This window comes from Triticum aestivum, chromosome 3A (genome assembly GCF_018294505.1).
Source record: "Triticum aestivum cultivar Chinese Spring chromosome 3A, IWGSC CS RefSeq v2.1, whole genome shotgun sequence".
Taxonomy (NCBI): Eukaryota; Viridiplantae; Streptophyta; class Magnoliopsida; order Poales; family Poaceae; genus Triticum; species Triticum aestivum.
In genome coordinates this window covers 708,234,448-708,245,104 of record NC_057800.1, presented here as the reverse complement: position 1 = coordinate 708,245,104, position 10,657 = coordinate 708,234,448, and the positions used below count along the sequence as shown (strand labels likewise).

Sequence of the window (10,657 nt, the reverse complement as noted above, 5' to 3'; positions counted from 1 at the left end):
GGGATGGAACTTTCTGGCGATTGGTGGTCGCAGGCGCGCGCCTTTTAACCAGCGTGCTGGGCGTCGCGCGCTAAAACTACCGCGCGCGCCAATTTATTTCGCGCTCCAAAATTTTGTGCGCCTACCGGAGCTCGCCGCGTGGCCTCTCGCGCGCCAAACTGGCTATTTTTCCGGCGCGCCGCAAATTTCGCGTGCCTGCTGGAGATGCTCTTAGGGCGAGAAGGGCATCAAAGGCAAATTAACTGCGAACGAGGAACCTTTCTGCAAAATGTACGCAAAGTTTGCTCCACCCGAATATGTGCCACTGATCTTTAATCCGTTGGTCCAGCTTCGGTTTTCTATTTTTTCTACCGCATGCTCAGATTCTATTGTAGTCCGTCCTGTCCCATAACAGCTCGATCGATCTGCAGGCAATTATAATTCGCGTACGTCTCGGTCTACGTCCGTCCATTCTCGATCTGAGACCTTCATTTAAATATACAGCCTATACAGACCAAATCGACAACCCAAACTTAGATCCAGCGACAGTTTCGACGAGCGAGGGAGCTAGCGTTTCGACGAGAGATCCATCGATCCACACATCTCATATAGGTACGTACGTAGTCCTCTCGCCTTCAATTCGCGTCGTCATGAGGATCATGGCGGCGGCAGCGCTACTGCTGCTGCTGGTGTCGCTGGCGCCTGGCGGCGGCGGCGGCGGCGCCCACGAGCAACACATCGGAAAGGTGGGAGAGGACGAGGAGCGAGGAGAAGGAGCGGATCTTCATGGAGTGGAAGGCCAGGCACGGGCACGGCACAACCAACAGCTCCCTGACCGAGGTGGAGGAGGAGCACCTGCACGCCATGTTTATGAAGGACTTCTGCGACATCGACCAGCTGGAGCACCGGTACACCATATTTAAGGAGGCCCTCCGCGACATCGACCAGCACAACGCTGGCTACGCCATCGGGGTCTACAATAACAACCGATGCATCGACCAGTTCAGCCATCTCATCCAAGAGGAGTACGAACTACGAAGCCGTCTGCTGCGGGTACTGGGAGGTGATGCCGTCCGAGGCCGAATTACAGAGGGTGGGCGAGATCCAGGAGCGCTTGTGGCAGGCATTTACTCATCGGTTAATTTAATTCTTGGTTGACAGGAAATTTACTGGATTGCTTTTTTATGGCTCATCAAGCATCTCCAATGTTTTCTATACCAGCAAAAAGTAGAGGATCTTTTTTAACATCAAAGTAGATGGTTTTCTCATAGATGAAATACTACCTCCGTCCGGGTTTTTAGGTCCCCTCGGTGCCGCACGCTCGTACCACATTTACAGGGCCGCTCCCTCGGGCGCCATGCAAAAAGTGAAGGCGCTGCGTCTTCCCAAAGCGCAATCAATTCAAAGCTGCTGGCGTATAGCTTGCATGCAGATGGGCTATTACTAATACTACTCCACCCCGCAATACTAGTACTCCACCCCGCAGAAGCACGAACAGACGCGAGCGCGACCAGCACGCCGCGGCCACCCACGCGACAGCTTGCGAGCATGCCGCCGCGACCGAAGACGGAGAAAACGGGGCTTCGCCGCCGCCGGCGAGAGGATGCGCTGCATCACGTCGTCCATACTGCGGCGGAGGTAGGCGTGGATGACGTGGCGCTGGCGCAGCACGCCGTCGAGGTCGATCCTAACGTGGAGACCCAGGCGGGGCGGGGCTTGGATGCGCCGCCGCCCGACCTCGTCGTTGGTGGGCACGCAGAGCTCGGCGTCGACGATGGGGCGCTCGTCGAGCATGGCGTCGAGGTCGATCCTGACACGGAGACCCAGGCGGAGCTCGGCTTGGAGGTGCCAGCGCACGCAGAGCTCGTCGTTGGTGATGCGACTCGGGGTACTCAGGTAAGTGTTCATGGTTTATTTATGCTTGTCATGTTGATGCATGCTAGCCGGTGCAGTTCGGACGCCCATGGTATTTTTCCCCGGCCAACATGGCGTGATTTGTTCTTACAACATGGCTTCGCGCAGGGCATGGGTCCGGACCTTGGCGCGCTGCTGCACAAGGTGGAGGCTCTCATGAACGACGTTGATGCGCTCGTCGACGCGGTCGCGGCGTTCGTCGACCGGGTCGCGGGTATGAACGGCATGGAGGAGGAGGATGGCTTCGCTGCGTTGCTTGACGCGGTCGTGGAGTTCGTCGGCCGGGTCGCGCGTGTCCGTGCCATGAAGGAGCGCTTCGCTCGGCCAAGATCGACAGGGTCTGTGGGCAATGGCTTTCCTCGGCCAAGATGGATGTTGGCCTTGGATGAAGAAGAAGTGATAATAACACCTGAAATGCTAGGTTCGTGCACGCGCCCTGGTCTTGATGCAATGATGAACTATATGAAGAGGCGGCTGGAAGCAATTGAAAAGAAAAAACAAAAGGAAGAGATGTGAAACAGGATGGTAGCATGAGAGTTGACCTGTTTTAAGTTTGATGATTTTGCATGTAAGACTGAATATTTGCATGCATCTGCATGTTGGACTTTTCGCATGAATGATGGAAGCTTGGTTTGCCGTCCGAAGTATTTAAATTTAACTGTGTTTTAAGTTTAATGATGTTGCAAGTAAGAATGAACATCTGCGTGCAGTTGCATGTTTTAAACTCTTGCATGCCATAACATAAAATAGAGTTACATTAAACCAAAAGAGACGATTGCATTACACATTGCAATGCATTCAAATCTGCTCGGAATTGACATACTCAAGCGCCATAGCTACAACCTCGGGCTCGCATGGTAGCCTACGCGTGCGGATCCCCCTCCTCTCAAAAGACCTCTTTTTTAGGTGAGGAAGATCATAGTCTATGGAGCCCTTGTGCCTTAGTATTTCCCGCATGACAGCCTGATGGGTAAGGAACACACGGTTGGACTTGTTTGCATCATGCTCATCCCATGTCTCATCCACTTTCGTGAGAATCTCATGAAGATTTTGTGGCATCTTCTTTTCAAATACGGACTGAAGAGAGTTGAAGATGCCAAGGTCTAACCCATTAGTATCCGGAGAATTAGGCGGCTGCATCACGACCCTAATGTCCCAACCACCTTCATGAGCTGCTGCAAGAACTGCCGGATCATCAGGTCGAACATGTGTCTTTGCGTTGTCCTGTTGGATGAAGATTGGCTTCCATCGATCCTCTTGCGGCCACTTCTCCTTGATTGCCGGCAACACCTTATTGATCAAATATTCCCGACTCTTATCCATGCCGACCGTGGTGCATGGCTTGAGCTCCATAGTTCCCCTAGGCCTGTTCGGGCTTCTCCTTTGCGCCGGCTTCGATTCAACATAGGGCCAAATTCCAATTTTTCCATCAAAAATACAATTGCCTTGCATATCGAATCTTGGCCTAGCAACAGCGGCAAGAAACATGATCTTCTCGATGTGTCCCTTGTTTTTGGCGTGCCTCACGGGTTCGGCTCGTTAATGCCCAAATAAATTCCTTGGCTTCTCCTTGTGAGATAAAACCATTTTTCATCAATGTGGATGACGTTGTATGAATCCTTGAAGATAGGGTTCTCCGGCATACTAGCAGGTTCTAGGTTTGAAATGCAATACATGATACGTGCTTTCTTGTTTTCCTCCGTTAGCAAAGGCTTAAGCTCATTGGTGTGTTTGCGTAACTCATGCTCCTTCAACAGCTTGTGAACGGTGGTCTTCGACATGTTCATTGCACCGGCAACATCTCGAATCGTCGTGCGGTGTCTCGGAGGGATGGCCGCTAGAGCAACAGAGTCTAGCGTAATGCGCTTTCTACCAACTCTACCCGGCTTCCTGTTGATAACCGCATTCACACCACCACCTCGCCTACCATTATTCCATACCCGCCGAAGAACCCTTGCCGGCACTTTCATTCGAGCTGACAATTCTCTAGTCACCCCATGTTTCAACGGACCACGACCATTCATCTCCAAAATGGCTGTGTAGAACGAACGCTTATCGTCGTCGGTGTAAAATGCCCGCCTCTTCTTATTGGCCATGACATCTGGAACAACCATAACAGTAGCCTTTTGTTAATCATGTGCAATCTTCAGTTATGAATAAAACACAAAATATTTAATCTAGAAAATAAGAAACACCTTATGAAAGCAGCACATAATGCAAACCTACTTAGATCAATGCCGGTGTCGTGGCCGTCGGCTGCGTCGTTTCCCTGATCACCCATGTCTTGAGTGTCTCCTGTGCCATTCTCTTCATCACCGCTGGCTGCTGCATCGTCCTCGCCAAAGACATGGCCGTGGCCGTCATTCGCGTCCATGTCTTGATGACCACCGACGTCGTGGCCAAACGCACTTCCGCTGTTTGCTCCGGCGCGCCCGCCATCGTGCGCCCTGAACGCACCGCCGTCGTGCGCGCCGAGAGCATCACCGTCGTGCGCCCTGAACGCACCGCCGTCGTGCGCCCTGAACACACCGCCGTCGTGCACGCCGAGAGCATCACCGTCGTGCGCCCTGAACGCACCGCCGTCGTGCGCCCTGAATGCACCGCCGTCGTGCGAGCCGAGAGCATCACCGTCGTGCGCCCTGAACGCACCGCCGTCGTGCGCGCCGAGAGCATCACCGTCGTGCGCCCTGAACGCACCGCCGTCGTGCGCGCCGAGAGCACCCCCGTCGTGCGCCCAGAACGCACCGCCGTCGTGCGCGCCGAGAGCACCTCCGTCATGCGCGCCGAAAACTTCATGCCCGGTGAAGCCACTCCCGCCGAGCCATCCAACAGCTTGTGTACGACCGGCAAGACCGAGCCGCCCATGAGTGCGTCCTCCGCTTGAGCTTGATGGGAGCGATCCGCGGCTCGGGTCAAAAGCTCCTCGCCGGCGTCCTGCTAGACCTAGCGGAGGAAGGCCGACGACGCGAGCTCCAACTTGTGGTCCTCCGGCGCCCACTCCGCCGTCGGCAGTCCCATCGTGCCCACGTCCAAACGCCTCCCCTTCGCCGCCGCCGTCCTCTAAGTCTACTGGAGGTAGGTTTAGATCAAAAAACGCCATGGAGTTCTGGAAGAAGGACGAGAACGAATGAGTACGATTAAGCATGCATCATGTGTTGTTCTTATAAGGAGAATTTGAAGCTGTGTCGATGGCCGTGGCGCCATTTTTTCTCTGGCCGAGCTTTGATCGATCCGTGGCATCGTGAATTGACCAATGGATGGTTGATCGATCCGTGGCATGATGAATTGTCCAATGGATGCTAGCGAGGGAGCAAGCTGATTGGGTCACGGCGCCCACGCCGGATCATGCAAGCGAGAGTACTGCATGCACGCGTGCAAGGAAAAAGCGAAGCGTTGCATGCATGCAGTAATAACTGCGCGAAGCTCGTTGGCCGTCGCTCTGCCACAATATCTGCTGCTGCTGCAGCAGATCCTGCCTTGGTCCGTGCGTTTCGGTCGGGGGACTTAAAAACCCGGACGGAGGTAGTAGTATGTCTGTGTTGCACATGGCTTTCATTATGCAAGATAGGAGAGGGAGTAGAGGCTTATTCTTTCATGCAAGAATATACTGATGCTGATTGGATTATATTCTTGCCTTGTTTAGGCGCATGGGACACACTACAGTGCTTCTATTTTCCATGTTTCTGCCCATGGCCTCACCGGACTACTATTATTCTGCAAGACTTGCAAAAAGCTTCCAGCACATATTCATGGGGACGGTATCAATTGGAGACATGGAGCAGAGCTATTTTCTTGCAAGACAGGAAGTTGTTGCCATGCTGAATTGTGATATCATTAATCACAAAGCGGTTCCAACACTAGTAGCTTATCATTTTATCTCGTTCATAGAAAGAAAAAACTTGTCTGATTAATAAGTAGTTGTATTTCCCACGTATGTTTAATCATTGCATTTCTTTCCAATTAGCGTGGCGACATTCTCCCCTTGGCAGTGGGCACCCTAAATGTTTTTAGGATGTGTTTAGGGCACATCTAGATGTGCTCTAGTTATTGCACATCTAAGTGAGTGAATCAAGTATAAAGAAAAAAAGAAAAAAGAGAAAGAAAATATTCACACGAATCTCAATGTAAGATCAATGACATATGACTTAGATGTGCAATACTTATGGCACATCTAGATGTGCTTTAGCAAAACTGATATTTTTTTAAACAACGTTCCGCTATAGTTATTTCCCGTCATACTCAGCGCCAGGAATAGTGTTCCTAGGAACTCTGGTATACACTGCGAAGATGTTAAACAGTACTCCCTCCGTCCGGGTTTATTAGGCCTAAAGACAACTTCTCTTAGACCAAGACACATAGTAATTTGCTCATATTAATTCATTCATTCTACTCCCAATGCACTCTCGCATATGCATACAACCAATGAAAAAGCATGTATGAAGTGTATTAATTTTCCAGCCTTAGCACCAACAACAATGACTTTCAAGGCAACCAATGAAATGGCTGCATGGATGCACCTTTCCAAAGCGAGGCCTTATAAAAAGGGACATGCTTGTGATGCTGAGAGGCCTAATAAATCCAGACGGAGGGAGTATATAACTAGCTGTATAGGGTTACTGTATATCTCATGTATTGTATCCCTTGTATATGGGACCAGACACATGGTGTACGTGCTAGCCTATACCGTAGTGGACCCATATATTGTCTACTGCATCGGTACACGCACTAGAACGAATCGAGGCCCTATGGGACCACGCTCCTTTGCTACCCGATTTTGGGCAAACAACTCCGAGCTCTAACCATCCACAGTTTAAGTTCGAACTAGGATGGCTCACTAGAGAGGGATTCCACAATCTGGTTAAGAAAGTATGGTCGCGTCAACATCGGGGTAACACACCCATTCAACGATGGAACAATCGAATTCGCGCCTTGCAATGATTCCTGAGATTGAGCCAAAAAGCCATCTAAACAATCTCGGGCTAAGCACACCGCCGGCATATACAAAAAAGAAAAGTTGCGACTATCTACCTTAATTGATGATCTTGATAAAATTGTGGAGGTGAGGCCTCTCTCTGCTGCTGAGATTGAGCAAAAAGCCATCTAAATGAGCAGATTGCCCGCTTTTTACGCGAGGAAGAGATTAAATGGTACCAACGTTGCAAGGCCGGCTCGCTTGTTCAGGGTGATTATAATACGAAGTACTTTCAAATGCTGGCCAATGGCCAACATAGAAAGAAACATATTTCGCTCTTGACCAGGACGAAGGCCATATTGAGGGGGATGCACTGCTTAGAAATTACTTTACTAGGTAATACAAAGAGCTTTTTCGACCTTCACCTGAAAGCCCTTTTTCGCTGGACGAGTCTATTACTCATGACATACCTCAAGTTTCGGAGGTGGAAATGAGTTTTTAAGCTCTGCGTTCCTCGAAGAGGAAATTCAGACCGCGGTGTTCCGAATGGAACACAATAAGGCTCCAGGACCAGACGGTTTTCCAGTAGAGTTTTATCAATGTTTTTGGGATATGATTAAGGCAGATTTGGTTCAATTGTTTAAGCAATTGCATGCCAAAAATCTTGATATCGCTAGATTGAACTTTGGGGAAATTTTCCTTCTACCCAAGACTAAGGAGGCTAGTCGTATTCAACAAAACAGACCGATCTGCCTTCTAAATGCCAGCTTTAAGATATTCACAAAGGTGACAACTAATCAATTGAATGGGGTAGCTGGCCACGTGGTCAAACCCACCCAAACAACATTCACGCAAGGACGCAACATATTAGATAGAGTTGTTGTGCTGCATGAAACTATGCATGAGCTTCACCGTAAAAAGTCGAATGGAGTCATCTTCAAAATATACTTCGAAAAAGCATATGACAAAGTCAAATAGCCCTTTCTCTTGCAAACTTTGCGAACTAGATGACACCCCGCGCGTTGCTGCGGGAATTCATAGTAGTAACGTACAGGATCAATGTTTATGCAGTGAATAATAATAGTTAGAATCATAATGTGGTAGTTCAACCGTAACATGTGAATATTTTAACTACATAAAGTTTATTATGTTTCTATGAATAACTCATGGTTCAATTGTAAAAATAGTAACATGTAGGAGAACTATGCATTGTATTTGTGGATTGTGCCTCTTCTGCAAAATGTCTAGAGATGCATCATTCTATTTATTATGAAATCAAGAGGCGGATGGACTTCAGCCGAGCCACATGTGCAAATACCTCGTCGTAGTCCATGCCTGCCTATTGCACGTATCCTTTTGTGACCAACCATGCTTGATATCCTGTGTGTCTCCCATCCATGTGATGAATCTCCCACCTGTGACTTGACATCTTGTGCCCATAGTTTTGATGAATCTCCCACATGTTTGACAGCGGACTTGACATCCATGTGATGAATCTCCCACCTGACATCCACGATCGGCGGCGGCAGCTGCTAGCCAACCATGCCCGTGACGTTGCTTGTTGGCGAGGCAGGTGTCACACAGCTGATCCAGCTGGTCCACATCAGTGGAGGTGCCAGGATTAAAACCTTGTGATGTCAAGTTTTACTAATAAACTTTTTTAATCATAAATAGGAATAAAAAACATCGTACTTGTGTGGAGGTATGCTCTTCACCCATCATCACGTTACTTTGGCATTATACTGGATAATTGGTATGCAATTTGCAGGATCTGGCGTAAGATTAGATGTATCAACTTCCTCTTTTTCTTTAGCTGAGCGTTGCTTTGAATTGCTATTAATTAACACAAGTTCCAAAGCTGCTCGAGCATCAATAGGAGTTTGTTCCTCCTCATTTGCAGGTGATTGCTGTGGGGAATTTACAACATTTGAGTTGGACTGCCACTTCTTCACAAATTTATCTATTTATCATACCAAAGACCTGACAAAATAAATCTATTGCTAAGAAAAGGAAAATATGCAATTCTTATTCTTAATAAAAATAATCTCCTACATCCTAAAACCTAACATTGCCAGTGAGAGAAAAAGGTGGAAAATAATGAAGTGTATTGCAGTTTTTGCTCATAAAACAAACTCCTTGTAGAAGTAGAAAAGTGGAGGGCCTTGCCTTGTGTTGGATCAGATACAGAGTGCAGACTAGCATAGTAGTATTGATCGATTGATTCAGAGTTGTAGACGGACAATTGGTCTGCAGTCGTTGGTGCGCCGGTCGTGGCTCGCCGGACGGCCCAAGGTGGTCGTTCCTCGCGTCTCACGTCCAAGTCCAGCCAAAGATCGCCGGCGCCGGGACGGGAAGTGCGAACACGATGCGCTGCGGCGGCCGTCCACGGTCATTGGAGAGGCATGCGTGAAGGAGTCAAGGGATCAACCGCAATAGAGTGCGTTTAGTTAAGAGATTTTGGACTTTCTTCTTGCCATGTGGCCCAGTAGTAGCCCAACTAATTGTTACACAAGAAGAGAATAAGAGAATAGATGGGCAAGATGGCAATGGGGCCCCGAAACCCGCGTCCCCGTGGGTTTTTACCCTATTAGGGGACGGGGATGGGCATCTTTTCATCCCCGCGGGGCTGTTGTTGGGCACATTGTGCAACCCGACACGTTTCGTGGGTTTACACCCGTTTCGGTAGTCCCCGAACCCGAAACCCGGCAATACCCGCGAAATTACATTAGTTTTTTATCACCGTAGTCATCTTACCCCGAAATCTTAGAGGCCTTGACGTGTTCACAAGATTGGATAAGAAACAAATATAATGGTGTGTCTTTCTTTACATATCATCATAAAGTTTATCATTATCTTGTTGCAATATTTCATAAGATGTTCGTTACTACTTATTTGATTCTCATAGATGCTGACAATGAATAAGGACAAAGTTTTTGGACTTGTGCATAGTTTTCTCATGTTTAACTTTAGCTTGAGCGAGTTTTGATCTTTCCTAGTACTTGGCACTTTGATTTGGCATTGGAAGATTTGAAGATGGTCGTTTGGAGCCTTGGAGATGTGAAAGATGCCATGATGATTCCAACTTTAAAGTGATTTGTGAACTATTAGTTCTACTTCAGAACTTATATAGCTGTTGAACCATCTACTATTGTTTTTTGTTGAAATTTACTCAAGTTATGCTACTGAAATGTGCTTGTTTTGTTGTTGAAGTGTTATTCTTTGTCGCCGCTATGTTTGTTTAAATATTTTGATTTTATCGTGGGTTCCCCGTGGGTTCCCCAAAACCCGATGGGTTTAGGGGACGGGTAAAAAACTAGCCCCGCACACGGTGATGGGGACGGGGACGGGTTTATGATTTTCTCGTGGGGATGGGTTTGGGAAGGCAAAACCCGATGGGTTTCGTCCCCGTTGCCATCTTGAGGCCTGTGTAGTTAAAGTCCAAATATTTGCAGACGTGGGGGTTGATGTCGTACGGAAATCCTGTGTAGTCAAGCGACTACACAGTTATAACGTGGCTTCGCCACTGGTCCACATGAGGAAGACCGCGCACCATGCCCTGTGCGGTGAGCTTGCGTAGAGAGTCGAAGTTCAGGTGGCTGAAACGAGCATGCCACCTGCATGCCTCATCTCCAGCTTACATAGCATAGCACACGGGCAGCGCCAGTGTCGCAGACATGATGTACAGGCGATTGGCTAGCAACTGACGCGGTCGATCATGGATGGTGAGGAAGCCGTGCTCGATGACGATCTTGCGGCCGTGTTCGCTGAGCTGACCAAGGCTAACGATGTGGCTACGGAGGCGAGGAATGGAGTAGACGCCTATGAACAGTTGATGTTAACCGCCTTCACATG

General features: G+C 48.8%; 3 protein-coding genes across 3 annotated transcripts; 2 read left to right on the top strand and 1 right to left on the bottom strand.

The window, feature by feature from the left end:
* The first annotated feature begins 492 nt into the window (after window positions 1-492).
* On the top strand, window positions 493-1,252 carry LOC123059321 (uncharacterized). The gene has a single exon (XM_044481912.1). It carries the CDS (start codon window positions 766-768, stop codon window positions 1,135-1,137), a length of 372 nt encoding a protein of 123 aa, XP_044337847.1. The 5' UTR covers window positions 493-765; the 3' UTR covers window positions 1,138-1,252.
* Window positions 1,253-1,527: 275 nt separating this feature from the next.
* Window positions 1,528-2,543, top strand: LOC123057218 (uncharacterized). Its single transcript, XM_044480310.1, has 2 exons — window positions 1,528-1,875; window positions 2,002-2,543. Exons 1-2 carry the CDS (start codon window positions 1,528-1,530, stop codon window positions 2,407-2,409), a joined length of 756 nt encoding a protein of 251 aa, XP_044336245.1. The 3' UTR covers window positions 2,410-2,543.
* Window positions 2,544-3,416: 873 nt separating this feature from the next.
* LOC123057217 (glycine-rich cell wall structural protein-like) lies at window positions 3,417-5,005 on the bottom strand. Its single transcript, XM_044480309.1, has 2 exons — window positions 4,120-5,005; window positions 3,417-3,994 (listed from the first exon to the last, which is right to left on the bottom strand). Exons 1-2 carry the CDS (start codon window positions 4,991-4,993, stop codon window positions 3,417-3,419), a joined length of 1,452 nt encoding a protein of 483 aa, XP_044336244.1. The 5' UTR covers window positions 4,994-5,005.
* Between the last annotated feature and the right edge of the window lie 5,652 nt (window positions 5,006-10,657).